The sequence below is a fragment of the Thamnophis elegans genome, chromosome 5, assembly GCF_009769535.1.
Source record: "Thamnophis elegans isolate rThaEle1 chromosome 5, rThaEle1.pri, whole genome shotgun sequence".
Classification (NCBI taxonomy): domain Eukaryota; kingdom Metazoa; phylum Chordata; class Lepidosauria; order Squamata; family Colubridae; genus Thamnophis; species Thamnophis elegans.
In genome coordinates this window covers 61,313,082-61,329,104 of record NC_045545.1, presented here as the reverse complement: position 1 = coordinate 61,329,104, position 16,023 = coordinate 61,313,082, and the positions used below count along the sequence as shown (strand labels likewise).

General features: G+C 39.3%; 1 protein-coding gene across 1 annotated transcript; it reads left to right on the top strand.

Moving 5' to 3' along the window:
- The first annotated feature begins 3,521 nt into the window (after nucleotides 1–3,521).
- BCL2L15 (BCL2 like 15) lies at nucleotides 3,522–14,777 on the top strand. The gene is made up of 7 exons (XM_032219053.1): nucleotides 3,522–3,574; nucleotides 3,776–3,958; nucleotides 6,247–6,291; nucleotides 7,979–8,023; nucleotides 8,881–9,005; nucleotides 13,393–13,611; nucleotides 14,251–14,777. The coding sequence occupies exons 2-7, from the start codon at nucleotides 3,841–3,843 to the stop codon at nucleotides 14,281–14,283; spliced, it is 585 nt and encodes a 194-aa protein (XP_032074944.1). The 5' UTR covers nucleotides 3,522–3,574; nucleotides 3,776–3,840; the 3' UTR covers nucleotides 14,284–14,777.
- The last annotated feature ends 1,246 nt before the right edge of the window (nucleotides 14,778–16,023 follow it).

Genomic DNA, 16,023 nt, shown 5'->3' with positions numbered 1-16,023 from the left:
ACGGTGGGTTTCAAATTTTGTTAGAACGTCTTCTGTAGGCGTGGCTTGCTTTGTGGAAGTGGCTTGCTAGGCATGTGACCAAGTGGGAGCAGCTTGCTGGCCATGTGACCAGGTGGGCGTGGCTTGCCAGCCATGTGACTGGGTGGGCATGGCCAACTTGTAAAATGTGGTGAAACTCACTTAGCAACGCTCTTGCTTAGCAGCCAAAATCTTGGCTCAGAAACTTTGGCATTTGAAGCATGCAAGTCTTAAAGCTGTCAAGTTACAAGACCCTTGCACCCCTAACCCTTTAGGAAAAAAACAACAGTGAGGTGTTCAAACCTGACAGTTTTAAGATTTGTGGACTTCAACTCCCAGAATTCCTCCTCCAGTCATGTTGGCTCAGGAACTCTGGCATTGAAGTATGCAAGTCTTAAAGCTGTCAAGTTACAAGACCCTTGCACCCCTAACTCTTTAGGAAAAAAAACCCAGGGGTGTTCAAATTTGACAGCTTTAAGACTTGTGGACTTCAACTCCCAGAATTCCTCCTCTCGCTCTTCATCTTGATGATGTGCGGATGGGCGGGAGGAAGGAGCTGGAACCGGTTCTAAATGGCACTGTAGATTTGTGGAACCTCTTCTATAGAAGAGGTTTGAACTGGCAGGAACCCACCCCTGAGGTCTCAGCAACTGCAGTGCATGTGCTTCACTTAGATCCTAAGTGAATGGTGTATCAAGGTGTATAAAATCTTTGTATTGATTTACTTCCATTTAGATTGTACTTCATTTCCAAAAAATTGGTGGCTTACAGTGCACTACAATTAGGGTTAAATTAATAGTAAGCATTCCTGATAAAATTACAATCAATGGATTCTTGTATCATTCTGTGCTGGAATGATCTTATACCCCAAAAGCCCCCTTGAAAGCCATGTTTTCACAGCTGTTCATGTAAAAGGAAGAGTGTCAGTTCAGATGACAGTACAATGGAAGATAACATACATCTGAAGTGGTTTGCTCTTAATGGATTCTTTTCTAGGTTTATTCAGCAATCAGCCTGTATGTTTGCTTCAGCTTTATAAAATCTCTTACTGTGCATAGGAAACGAATCAGAATAGCTGAACATTCAGATAGCTAGTCTAAAGTACCATGTATTTGAAAAACCCACACAATACTGAAGGGAAAAAAATAAAGTAGAATATAGTTTCTTTGACCTAAAAGTAGGAGGTTTTCAAAAGGTGCATGTTTTTCTCTTGTCTCAGGAAAATTGTGTCACTTTCAAAGTCATTTTAATATTTCTGCAACTCAAGTAAATTTACAGCCTGCCTTTGTTATTTTTCTGTGAAAGAATTGGTTCTTCTGCTCTGGAAAAAAATGTCTATAGCACTGAGAAAATGTTGCATCTGTTTTCTCTCAACCCAGATGAAAGTTATGTTTTACGTTGGGGAAAACAGCAGTATTTTTGGATAAGCTGCCTCTTTTTCTGTCTTGAACCCAGGCTGTCAACTTTGCAGCTAACAAGCTCAGTGTCTTTAACCACTGAGCCATTGCATCCCCCCACCCCCACATATATAGCCATTTCTAGTGCAGGTTATTATGAAGGGAAGTGGGTGATCCCAGCATCTTTTTGATGGCTCTGAACTGACTTTAGCAAAGCTAATTCTCCCAGTTCCCAGAGCATTAAAACCCTGCCAAGACCTCTGTTAAGTGGTTTTATTGTAAAGCACATCTGTTAGAAGCACTCTGGGAAATTCCAAATCTTCGCTTTAATCTGGAGAAGAGTTTGGGGAGGCAATACATCCACTGGTTACACTTTCCACTATGGCTACTGGCTCCATTAAAATTGAAGTTGTTTTTACTTCCACCACTGCTTCCCTGAAATGCCCCTTAGAAGACAATGCTCAGAAGGCATTGAAGACATGGGTTGGAGATCCTTGGTTATGGTAATATCTATGAATTATAATATTTCTCAGCATCTATAAGCACAATATAAGAGCCGTGATGGCACAGTGGTTAGATTATAGTACTACAGGCTAATTCTACTTCGGCTGACCACTGGCTGCCAGTAGTTCAGCAGTTCGAGTTTCACCGGTTCAAGGTTGACTCAGCCTTCCATCCTTCCAAGGTTGGTAAAATGAGGACCCATATTATTGGGGACAATATGCTGACTCTGTAAACCACTGAGAGAGTAAAGCACTGTGAAGCAGTATATATGTTTTAGTGCTATTGCTATATCATGAGTTCACTGGAGGTGGCAGCTATACACACACACACACACACATACACATACTATCATTTGTGCTGATAAATAAATAAAGGGAAACTAGTATAGATCTATTTCAAGCTATTTAGCTCTCATCAGCTAGCCATACCCTTACTGGGATTTGAACCTGTGCTGTACTACATATTAGGCAGTTGTGTTAGCCACTAAGCCACAGGCTCTCCTCCTTTATCAGCTAAGCCAGAGAAATAGGTATGTATTGTGTCACAACTCCTGGTATGCCCAAATATGGGAGGAAGCATACTGCTTCCTTTCTCTGTCTATCGGCTCACCCCAGGAGACCATCCAGGCAGAAAGCCATTATTTTTACTGTTGCCTTTGTTACATTTGTGTTGCATTTGTGCTGATAAATAAATAAAGGGAGACTAGTATAGATCTATTTCAAGCTATTTAGCTGTCATCAGCTAGCCATACCCTTACTGGGATTTGAACCTGTGCTGTATTATGTATTGGTTGTGACACAATACATACCTATTTCCCTGGCTTAGCTGATAAAGGAGAGCCTGTGGCTTAGTGGCTAACACAACTGCCTAATATGTAATACAGCACATATGTTTATATGTGTATATGTGTATATGTTTATATGTGTATATGTGTATATGTGTATATGTTTATATGTGTATATGTGTATATGTGTATATGTGTATATGTGTATATGTTATTATATTATATACTATACTATACTATACTATACTATACTATACTATTATATTACATTACATTACATTACATTACATTACATTACATTACATTATATTATATTATATTATATTATTATATTATATTATATTAGTATCTAGAAGTTCAGACAGAAAGCAGTGCAGAACCAAGCTTAGCCAAGTTTTAAAAACAACACAGGGTAAAACTCTGTTAGAAGCTAGATGGCGTAGTGTCAAGAAATAACAGAGTTGTCCTTATACAAATTTGAGGGGGAAAGGCAAATAAGTCCTACATTGTTGCCAATAAAGCCTAAACGGATGGTACCTAAAGCGGTTAGGGGTCAAGATAAAATTGAAAGGAGCATTATAGTTGGAAAACCCAACTCCTCTTCAATGGTAGGAAATAATTGTGAAATATTATAAAGTTATAAACAGATGAGATTTACAGTATGCATCTACAATAACTGAAATCATTGTTGAAAAAAATACACATAGCAGTTGCTTAATGAGACATATTACTACTATTATAGCCACATGAAAATGTCTTGGAGTCCAAAGGTTATGTTTACAATATCAAATATCAAATTCTACTTCCTTTTAGGCTACTGAGTCTTGAATAGTAGAAGAGAAAGCAATGCCGGACTTGATATCTGTTTCTGGTAATTAATGTTTCTTATTTATCATAGTTAACAATATATTTAAATGGCTATGGTGTGGCTACCAATGTATCACAGGAAACATAAATAATTTTACTTTGTAAATTATGTTTCCTGTTCTGAGGAGTATCTGCTGAATGTTATATATATTGATCTGTAAATGAAGGAAGCTGCTAGAGACTGTTTATGTTTGATCTCTTCTAGGCAACAGTAGAAACAACTCTTAGAAAAATAAGACAGAAACTTCTGTTTGAAATTCATATCTGAACATGAACGACTCAATGACGTTTGAAGAACAAACAAAACAAATTGCGGAAGTATTATTTACTACTTCTTACTCAAGGAAGCAATGTTCTTTCCATCCTAGAAAAACGATCATTATTGAAGGTAATGACAATTATTTGGAAGAAAATTTGCAGAGAGGGGGGGAGTGGCTTTGTTTTTCCCAAATTTTGAAGTCAGGACCAGCAGCTGCATCTAGCTTAGAGGAAAAAATAAGTTTGCTACCATAGTGTTTTTTGTTAGTTTCTATATGCTGTAGTGCAAGGGTGTCAAATTGGGGGCTCCTGGGTCAGATGCATCACACGCAGGCCACACCCACCCCAGCTCCGCAAAGACAAAAAAAACGTCATGATACACCACGTGACATTGTGATGCAATCGAGTTTGACATTCAGGCTGCAGTGCATAGATGCTAGTGGAAACCACTAATTTAAAGGATTTTAACCATTTGCCCTCTAATTGATCAGTTACATTTAAATAAAATTTCAAAATTCAATAAGATTTTAAAACTGAATAGTTCTGTTTAAATCTACTGCTTATTAATTCAAACATCAGTTGATTTAATGTGTACTAAAGTTTCAGGGTGTTGTTAATCCTCTTGTAAGAACTACTATTTTCAGCAAGGCTATGTTTGCCTCAGTAGCTAGCATGACCATGGGTTGTGCTGTATGGGAAAAATGGGATTTATATTCAAGTGCATATTTAAAACAGTACATTGGGATGGTTGATGGTGAAACTTTAAAGAGGCAGTTTTTAAAACACAAGCAGGCCCTATAACAAAGTCCGTCCTTGAGTTTTCAAAATCCTGAATTGCCAGACTCCTGATTCAGTAGCAGGAAACATGAGATATACATGAATTACTCTTCCTTGTAATGGATGCAAATAGGAACACAATGTAGGAAATAGAGCAATGGTGGTGTTTTCCACAGCCATTTGGTCAATGATCTAATGTCAGGACTACCAACATAAGACATCAAAGTGAACAGAAGCAGTTCCCAGATCTATCAGTAACATAAGAACTAGCCTCCAAATAGAAACTAAAACCAGCAGTGATGTGTGGTGAGGTTTATGGCTGGTGAGGCACTGACACAGTAGTGGATTTCAAATTTCTTTAGACTTGTGGACTTCAACTCCCAGAATTCCACAGCCACGCATGCTCAGTTCCGATTTAAACCGACAGCGTTTGTTTTTCTCCTTTGCGAAATAAGTTTCCTTCTTTCTTTTTCTTTTTCTTCTCCCTTCCCCTCCTTCCTCTCTCTCTCCCTCCCTCCCCCCTCTTTCAAACACACACGCACACAGAAGTTGGATTGGACTATCTCTCCTGCCCCCATCCCTCTCTCACTCACTCTCTCTCAAATACACACACGGACACACAAAGTTGGATTGGAGGGAGAGCACCAGCGAGGAGACCACAGGAGGAGGCAGGAAGCCAGTCAAAGAGCCATACTGGAGCACACACACTTTCCCCCAGCCCGGGAAAGATCCAGCCCAGCTTCACTGATTACAGGTTTGAAAAGACAACGTGGCTCTGCCTGCAATAAAACTACACTTTGGGGAGAGAGAGCACAAGTGAGCCAGGGTCCTTCCCTCCAGCCTTTGCCCAAAGTCCTGCACAGCACCAGGAGGATGAAGTTTGAACTCCTCCCCCTCCCTCCGACCCTCACATACCTTTTCCAGCTGCTTCAAGAGAGGACTTCAATTCTGCTCTTGCCTCGGGTCCTCTGAAGAAGCCCCGCCCAAATGAGCACCCTCTACTATGAGGCAGGAGAATTGCGTGCCTCACCTATGTCAGGAATTTGTAGGCTTTTAACCCTTGCTTAACTCTGCTCAAGTGATCATAAAACGCCTAAAAAGTCAGACTAGATGAGGCATGCAGTTCTCCTGCCTCATAGTAAAGGGCGCTTTTTAGAGGCTTTTTTAAACAGTTAAGCAGAGTCATCCACGGTGAGGCAGCAACTAGCTCAGCCTGACCTCAGCTCTCACCTTTTTCCTTTTACTTTTTTTTTCTTTTCATGATGACAGTGGTGAGTCTGTATCTCACTTGCCTCACCTGACTGCACATCACTGAAAACCAGATAGGTCAGTTTATTCTACGTAATCACTTGTGAAATCATTGTATGAGGGACTTCAAATTCTGTCTCAGAAACATCAATTGTGAAGCAAAATAATTTAGTCTGAGCATGCTGTTGCTATTTTGACGTTTATAACCATTGCATATACCAAGATTCCCCCTGTGCAATATATCTATTACAATTATAATATCTATTAATTTTCCTCCACCTCTTTTATCTTTACAATTATGCAAGCTAGGCTAGCTGAGCGAGCTTTATGGGTAACTTTCCCCCTTTCGGTTCCTTGTCCTCTGAGATAGAAAACTTTCTTTTATCTTCATAGACCTAGAACTGACAAGATACAGGACCTGGACAAGTGTACCTGCAGGTGAGAACTGTGCTTGAAAGCTATGGGTGGGCAAAGGAGTGTCACAGGAACATGTGGAGCAGTGGAAGGTGAGTGGGTGCCATGGGAGACAGGGAAGGTGCCACAGGAAGACATTATAGAGCAGGGGTCTCCAACCTTGGCAACTTTATGACTTGTGGACTTCAACTCCCACAATTCTTCAGCCAGAGGAATTGTTGGAGTTGAAGTCCACAAGTCGTAAAGTTGCCAAGGTGGAGACCCCTGGTATAGAGCATGGGCACATAGAAAAGCCATCCCTAAATCTAATGCTAAATCTAATAACAAAGAAATTGGTCTCCAAATTGAAACTGAAACCAGGTAGATCAGTTTATTCTATGCAATCACTTCTGAAATAATTGTGTGAGAGACTTCAAAATCTGTCTCAGACACATCAATTGTGAAGCAAAATAATTTAGTTGAAGCCTGTTGTGTACCATTTTGAGGTTTACAACCATTACATACTGCCAGAAGAATAATTTGGGGTTCCAACTCAAGCCGGGATTGCACAAGACTAAATAAAAATGAGATCCAGATAGCTGTGAGGAAAGTAGAAATATTTATTCCTAAAAGCAAAATAATTTGTTTGTCTGGGATGGAGAAGCTTGTCTGGAGTGGGAAAGTTCTTTGTGGTGAGAGGCATGTGTAAATGTGTGTGGGTGGATATGTATTCTTGCAAATGTATAGTTCTATAGGAAGACTTAATTTTGTTAACTCTATTTGTGTTTGCAGACCTTATCTTTTGATATGTGGATTAGGTCTCAGTGACCTTTTTCAGGGTTTGAGGAAGTTTGCTAATTTGATTAACTTGGAGACACTGATTTTCAGACCTTTGTGGATTCGGTTAATATATTTAAGGGAAAGATGGAAACAGTATAAAGAATAAAATATATATGGTTATAAAATGTCTCACGAAACCAAGATATCCGCTGTGCAATGTATCTATTACTTTGATAACATCCATCAATGTTATCAAATTAATGATAACAGCATCCATTGCTCTTATCTTCACAATTATGCAAACTAAGCTAGCTGAGTGAGCTTGATAGTAACTTTCTCTTTCTGCCTTTCTCTAGATGATTCCCCCTTTCACTTCCTTGTCCTCTGAGCTAGAAAATTTTGTTTTCCCTTCATAGACTCAGAACTGATAAGATGCAGGACCCAGACAAGTGGGCCAGCAGGTGAGAACTGTAGTTGAGAGCTATGGATGGGCAAAGGAGTGTCACAAGAAGGTAGAGTAGTGGAAGATGTGTGCCATGGAAGACCAGGAAGTTGCAACAGGCACGCTGTAGAGCGTGGGCAAGTAGAAAAGCAGTCCCTAAATCTAATAGTAACATGAGAATTTTCTCCAAATTGAAACTGAAACCAGATAGATCAGTTTACTTTATGCAATCATTTGTGAAATCACATTCGGTCACAGGCACATCACGTCTGAGCCTGCTGTGTGCCATTTTGAGGTTTACAACCATTTCATACCGATATATCCTCTGTGCAATGTATCTATTATTTTGATGACACATATTAACTTTCCTCCATCTGCTTTATCATTATAATTAGGCAGGCTAGGCTAGTTGAGTGAGCTTCATGGGTATCTTTCTACCTCTGTTTTTCTCTAGAATGATTCAGTTCCTTGTTCTCTCAGATAAAAAAAAAATACCTTTGTTTTCTCTAGACCCAGAATTGATAAGACACAGGACCCAGGCAAGTGAGCCAGCAGGTGAGAACTGTGCTTGAGAGCTATGAGCGGGCAGGTAATGTCACAGGCAGGCATTAATGGAGTATCGGAGGATGTGAGTGCTACAGGGGATAGGGAAGGTGCTAAAGGCAGACAATGTGAGGGTTGGAAATTCAGCCCTGTGTTTAAAGGAGGTTGAACCATGGTTTTCCTTGAAGTATACCTTATGATTAAGTAAAATAAACTCGTGGTATATTTGAAGAACACATTTTTATTATAAAATAAATAACAGACAAACTTACTAGCTAATAACTACATTTTGGCAAAGTTCCTAGCTTACCTCCTCGTTTCAGACAAACAGAGAAAAGGTGAAAGAGAAAAAAAGGAAGGAACGGACATGCTCAGTAGAGTTTACAGACAAGAGTCAGTCTACCGTATGCCTTAGAATATAAGCACAGCTGGCAAAACAAAAAATACATCGTGACAGGCAATATAAAGTGTGAGATTATGGAAAAGCAGCAGGAGCAACTTGAAATTTCCTGCTGGCTGCCCCATTGATATTGCTTATGGGAAGCCAGTAGGGAATGTGGAAAATGATCATCACATGACTGAAAGGTTGCTGCTTCAACTGCAACTTCACAGACTGGTTCTGAGTCCCTCTCGTTGAGCACTTTCCTAACTTTGAATAGTTGCTGAACAAGTGATTGTAACCTGAGAATTACCTATATTTTTTTTAAATAAGCAAATCTAAATTCTCTTTAGCTACACTTAAGATGTAGTTAAATGTTAAATGGGACATGTCAAAAGGATTAGAATTGAAATGGTATAGAAAATGAATTAGAATATTTTTATAAGAGACTGAAACTGTAGATCTGTATTGTCTTTCTGTTAACCAACAGTTGATTCTGCAAGCAGTTTTGATCCAGTTGATATTGCCATGTTACTGCGATCCATAAAAGATCAGTACAACGCAGAGATGGAGGACCATGTACAGGCAGTTATTTCAGAGGAAAGCGTAACAAAGGTAATTACTGTATTTTTCGGACTATAAAACGCACCAGAGTATAAGACGCACCAAGATTTTGAAGAGGCAAATTAAAAAAAAAAGTTTTTGCACTCTGCAGACCGCCCCAAAACTGCCCATTTTTTATGAAAATGGGCCCATTTTTTGTCAAAAAAGGGCATGCCTACCCTTTAGTGCTCCTGGGGGCTGAGGAGGGGGAATGAGCAAAAAATGGCTCATTTTCCACGAAAACAGGCCCATTTTTGTCACAAAAGGGCATGCATAGCCTTTAGGAGGCCTATAGAGTTCTCCTGGGGCTGGGGGGGGGGAGGGCAAAAATGAGCAAAAAAATGCTCAATTTTTTGCTCATTTTTGCCTTCCCCAGCCCCAGAAGCACTCTGGAAGCCTCCTAAAGGCTACGCTCAGCCATTTTTGCAAAGTGGATGGGGTTTTGGGAGGCCAAAAATGCTGTATTCAATGTATAAGATGCACCCAGATTTTTACCCTCTTTTTTGAGGGAAAAAAGTGCGTCTTATACTCCAAAAATATAGTACCTTCCTAACCATTCTGGACCAAATCCATTAGTTTTTATTTACCATTATCTAGTAGAAATTATCTATGTAGATGTAAATTTTTCCAGAATACATTTCTGCTGCCTCATAGATGCAAAGTGTTTTACATTAGCTACTTTGAACTGTCTTAGTTTGATATATTTTATGCTATTTTTTAAAAATAGTAATTTTGTTGAATGTTGCTATTAAATCAGTACAAACTTCAAAAAAAGAATAAAAAGAAAAACCGTTCAGAAAAGAATGCAAAATAGAAAAGAAATAAAAATAATATAGTAAAATAGTAAAAATATAAAGAAATAAATTCCACTTCCATATTCCACGTATAAACAATTTTAGTAACTCAGTACCTTCTCTTAATACAATAAATGATCTGTTCTTCCCATATGTCATCTCTTATCTGTAAAAAAAATCATTACGACCGTAATATTAGCAGAATTAACAACATAGCTATATAACCTGAATCACATAGAATAACTTTACGTATATCCCTTCCTTATACTTTAATAACATTAATCTTCAATCTCTTCAAATAATGTCCTAGAACTTAATTTATTTTTATTTTTTTCTCTGACCTTTCTCATAAAATCCTTCAAAACTAACAAAAGTCTCTTTTGTAAATCCCATATAGGGATATATCCCATATTCAGGCCACTCTTTTGGTTCATTATTTGTACATCCCCCTTAATCATTAAGCTGTTACAGTTTCATTTGCATGTTTGGTCTAGTGGTTAAAGTGCAGGAGACTGTGAGTTCCAGTTCAGTGTTATTTAGCCTGGTACCACCTATACTGTACCTGTTCATTTGGTTTTTCTCGCCTAAATGTAGAACCTTACTTTTTTCACCATTGAATTTCATTTTGTTGGATAGTGCCCAATGTTCAAGTCTCTTAAGATCCTTCTGTATCTTAAGCCTATCTTCTGCAGTGTTGGCTATTCCTACTAGCTACAAATTTGACGAGTTATCCATCTATCCCAGTGATGGGATTCAAATTTTTTTTGCTAGTGGTTCGGTGGGGCTGGCTAGGTGGGGGGGGGGGCATGTTATTGAGTGGGTGTGGCCAATGTGACATCACTCACACCCATGCCCACTCAGTTACATTTCCTACCACCTAGCCATGCCCACAGGAAAAGGCAGGAAAATTTTTAGGATTTTTCCCTATCTACCCCCACCCTCCCTTCGCTAGTCACCCCCGTTTCCTCACTTCCTCCCTCACTATTGCCTCTTTGGTTGCTTATCTTCTGCGGCAGTTTGTCCAGTCTGGAAGGCAAGCTGACCTGAGTTTTTGGCAGCCCCCATCCAGCCGCCGCTGCTGGGAAACAGCTGGATGGCAAGGAAACTTTCCAGCTGCTGACTCTTTGCATACCGGCTCTTAATGAGGCTAGCGGCTGGCCGCAGGCCGCTGAAAAGTCCTCTAGTCAACAAAAAAGCAGTTGCTGTTGCCACCATCATTTTCGCGCATGTGCATCCCATCCAAGTGGACTTGCAACGCAATGGGATGCACCTGCACAAAGAAGATGGGAGTGACAGCAGCCGCTTTTTTGCTGACCCGAGGACTTTTCAGCTGCCAGCCTCTTTGAGAGCCGATATGCAAAGAGGCAGTGCAAGCAAGCGGTGACCAAATGGGCAGGGTGAGTAACCAGCGACAGGGGGAGCCAGTTTGGAGCATGGCCAGCTGGCCATTGTTACTGGTTCTCCACCTGGGTAAAATTTCTGCTACCAGTTCAGGCGAACTGGTGCAAACTGGCTGAATACCATCTCTGTTCTATCCCCTCATCTAAATCATTGATGAAGATGTTGAAGAGTACTGGGTCTAAAACAGCTTTGGGATACCCCACTGCATATTTCCCTCCATATAAATGTGGTTCCATTGAGGATACACGTTGAGTGATGTTGGTCAGCCAGTTATGAATCCATCTGGTGGTAATGCTGTTTAACTCACATTTTTCTATTCTATCAAGTAGTAGGTTATGGTCTACTTTATCAAATGCCTTACAGAAGTAAATTATATCCACAGCATTCATAATTTTGTCACTTTGTCAAAGAATGCAATAAGATTTGTCTGGCATGATCTGTTTTTGACAAACCCATGTTGGCTTTTGGTTATGACTTTGTTTGCTTCTAAGTATTCACAAATTCGTTGCTTGATTATCTTTTCCAGAATCTTCAAAGGTATTGATGTCAGGCTAATAGTTCTATAGTTTCCTGGATCTATTTTCCCCCCTTTCTTGAAGATGGAAACTACATCAGTTCTTTTCGAGTCCTCTGGTAGTTCCCCGGTGCTCCAGGATCTTTGAAAGATATAGTTCAGTGATTGTGAGATCTCATCTGCCAGTTCCTTCAGAACCTTGGGATGTAATCCATCTGGTCCTGGTGATTTGAACTCATCTAGGATGAACAGGTGCTCACTTATCATTTTCTTGCCTACTTTAATCTTTATTTCCTTCTAGTTCCCTCTAGTGTCCAGTTTTTAGAACACCATCCAATCGTTTCTTAAAGAATTCAACATTCTTTCTTTCCCATGGAAATGAGTCTTATGATTAATTTCAAATCTTACTTCAAGCCCATCTGAATCCTTAGTCCGCTTGTAACTTTCCAAAATCAATGTGGCCTTAGTAACCCTTTTTTCTTTAAACTACTTTCACCAAGGATTGGTGGCCCTAAAACTTATCATTGTGAAGGTTCCTAATAGCTAAAAAGCAGTTAAGAAGCAATTTCCAAAAGTGATTCAGAAATGAGATTCCGCGAGCCTTATGTCCATATCTACGGGTGTCAAAATCATCACGTTACATTGTTGTCACATGACCTTTTGCGACATTTTTCCCCTTCATGGAATTAGGGTGGCCGTGGCCTGCTTGCGACACATCTGGCCCAGGAGCAACCAGTTTGACACCCCTGAATAGACTATATTGTAGCTGGATTGAATCCATGATTCACAACCACTCAACCCCCAAATTAATCACAAAAACCTCCGCTCCTGCAATCTACTAACAAGAACCAGCTGTCCAGAGTTCATATGAGAGATCTCATGCTCTTTTCTTTTTCCAGAGAGATTTCATTAGCCAGAATTCACCATCTGACCACCCATCTCCATTGCAATTCTCTCCCTGCTCCTCTAGCGATGTGAATCTTCCCTGGAAGTTTTATTTTATGCTGGTTTCTCCTCTACTGTCTGTTACATTTTCAAGAGCAGTATGGTGTTTAGAGCTATGTGGAATCTATTTATATCAACAGATTAATATAGCAAACAATAGTTAATTATTGGATTCAAAGCACTGCAGTTGCCACTTGTAACCCTGTTCTTTCATCTTATTTTATTTCTTTTAATTCTTATTTTACTGTATATTTTTCATTCCTTTGCTATTTTAGGCACTAATAAAAGGATGCTGCAGTGTCTTCTGACTTCTTTATCCATAATCATTTTACTTTTGTTTTTATTATCTGGTGATTAGCTTTACTCAGGAATAATATAAAAACCAAGTCAAGAAGTGAAATGATTCAGTCTAGAATTGAAGAGGAAGATGAGTCCACCAAGATATCATGTCAAGCTTTGACATCATTATTTAATATTTGCTTGTCTCTTCAGCAGCTTTTGGTCTTCATCTTTTTCCTAAGAAGGGATTGGTTGGTTCATGAAACTTAGACTATTCTAAGCTTTAATTGAAATATCTTAAGCATTATGATTGTCAAACAATTTTGTTGCACAAGTTGTACAAAATAGACCTTTAATCTTATTAAAGAAATATTTGATTCAAATTTTAAGGTGAGCTGCTTCCTGCCAAATGTTGTCTTTCAGTAGTTGAATTTTATTTAAAAAAATATTCATTCCATATTTACAGATAAAGAAATTTGGAGAAGTAGCAGAATCTCTCACCAGGAATTGGATCAGTCAAACTCCTGGTCTAGAGCCTAAAAGAGCTTCTCTAGCTGTTGCTGTGAAGTTGTTTGAAAAACTTATAAAGAAAACTCAAGGAGATAAGGGCCAGATAAACATAATCACAGAAACAATGAACAGAAATCCTGAAGTGAGAAGCTATATTGAAAGGCAAGGTGGTTGGGTAAGTTACATTAATGTTTAACTGTGACTTAGCACCTGGATAGATTGCATTCAAGGGCAACTTCAAAAGCTCAGAAAACAGAAAAAATAACTCACAAAACAACATGAATTACTATTCCATTAATTCCAGTGAATAAACTTATTAAACAGTTAACAATCTGGAAACACAACATGAATTTGTTTAAAAGATTTATTCCTCAGTTTTAACTGAAATATTTCTGAATGTAAAATTCTAAACGTAAACCATCTGCACTAATACAAAATGATCCACTCCTTTCTCACATGCCCATGAGTGCAGAGTCTCTTTTATCCTGATTCATGGATGTCACTAATCTGCAATCCCCAAACAACAAGCAGAAGGAGATGATTGCTGAGGACAGGCAGGGACAAGGCAAGCTCCTTCCATATTTAATGGATGGGACCATATCCTTGTGCAATGGTATTCCCTCTGAGTATAAGATATGGGGGCACATACAGTGGCGTCTACTGATATCATCTTCAGGTCTTAAATCAAAATCCAATGTATTTCACAACAATGGATTCAGGATCTTTACCATATACTTTGGAGAAAGGTCATGTATTGCTCTTTCCACCCTCATCTGATTAATGATATTTTTCTTTCTTTTTTTCTTTCTTTTAGGGTAATCTTGAAAGAGATCTAAACAGCCTATAGTTCCTTGGTTCCAATAATGAAAAGCCCTTCTGCTATTTTGGAGGAAATAGAGCTGGAAAGTTCTTTCAAATTTGAAATGGAACTGCAAATGAATTGCAAAGGCTATATACAATTCTGTAAAGAAACAAAATAAATTTAATTAATCCAAAAAGAAAATCATAATAGCTTGGTTGTCACTGCAATTACCGGTAAATTGTCAGTTAAGCAATTGCAGCCAAACAATTCCACACAATACATCATACTAATGCTTTAGTAGATCATCAATTCCTTGGTCCTAGTTATTAATATTATCCTGTTTCATCCGAAGGAAATGTCTCTGTCTGGGAAGACTGGAGAATTAGTTGCATCTCATTTTCCTGGCTTGTTAGTTGGTGTCAGTTCTCTATATGTAAACATTTTCAGAATAAAATGTCTCAGGAAAAGATGGTAAAGCATATTATAAAGCTTGAACTAACCATATTGGCATGTGAAGAAGATAGTTACGAATATCTAAGAATAAGAAAGATAGAAGAAATATGGTGTATTAAAGTTCAATACTGTGTATATATGGCTTATCTGGAAACTTATCTCATTTGAACCAAATGACAATGGTTTCCCTTCAATTTATTATTCTGATATAATCTATTTTGCTCAAGTGTACTATCTACTATCTACATATAGCTATAATGTATAATTGAATTATAAACCTAAATTACTTAACAGTAACTGGTATGAAGCATTTTGCCTTATGGACAGTTGCACAATGTTCTCTAAATCTCATGTGCATGTTTTAATTCAAAGCAAGCCTTAGAAAGGAGAAAAGAAGCTGGGTGACACCCTGCCCCCTTGCTGCCTTGAGCTGAGAATAACATCCCATGAAGAGCTCTATTGTCATTGGGTAGCTCCTGGAGCATGAGGAACACAGCTGATGCTTCTTTGCAGGCAGGAAAAAGCCTTTTCTCACTAGTACAGCAGAGCTTGAAAGTAAGCAGGCACAGAAGCGTATTTCAGGTGCAGTTTACCGTATATACTCGAGTATAGGCCGACCCGAATATAAGCCGAGGCACCTAATTTTACCACAAAAAACTGGAAAAGTTATTGACTCGAGTATAAGCCTAGGGTGGGAAATGCAGCAGCTACCGGTAAATTTCAAAATTAAAAATAAATACCAATAATGTTTTTGAATATTTATTTCAAAGAAAAACAGTAAACTAGCGGTGTATTCAATGAAATACTTCACTCACCTCATGATGCTGATGTCCCGCTGTGATGATGATGTCCCGTGCAGCCGCGGGAGCGATGTCCCGCCTCCTATGACACACGGCACAGTGATTCCTATCATTGGATCACTGTACCAGAGGAGGTGGGACATCGCTATGTGGCTGCTTGCCATAACAAGGAGGAGGTGGGACATCGTTGCAGAGCGGCAGGAGGGGGAGGAAGGGGAATCGTAAGACAGCCCTGCATTACATTAGAACGTGAGGAGGGGGGATGGTGCGGTGCGCACTGCGCGGCAAACTGACACAGAGGGAGGGGAAACTCACAGGGGCACTGGGCCATTCACGAGTGTCACCCAGCGGCATGGCCCCGCCCCTTTTTCTCCTCCATTTCGGGCAAATTTTTCACTGACTCGAGTATAAGCCGAGGCGGCTTTTTTCAGCCCAAAAAGTGGGCTGAAAAACTAGGCTTATACTCGAGTATATACAGTAATAGTATTAAAAGTTTTGGCACTCTGTTGTGAAGTCAGAAAGCTGTGGGTGT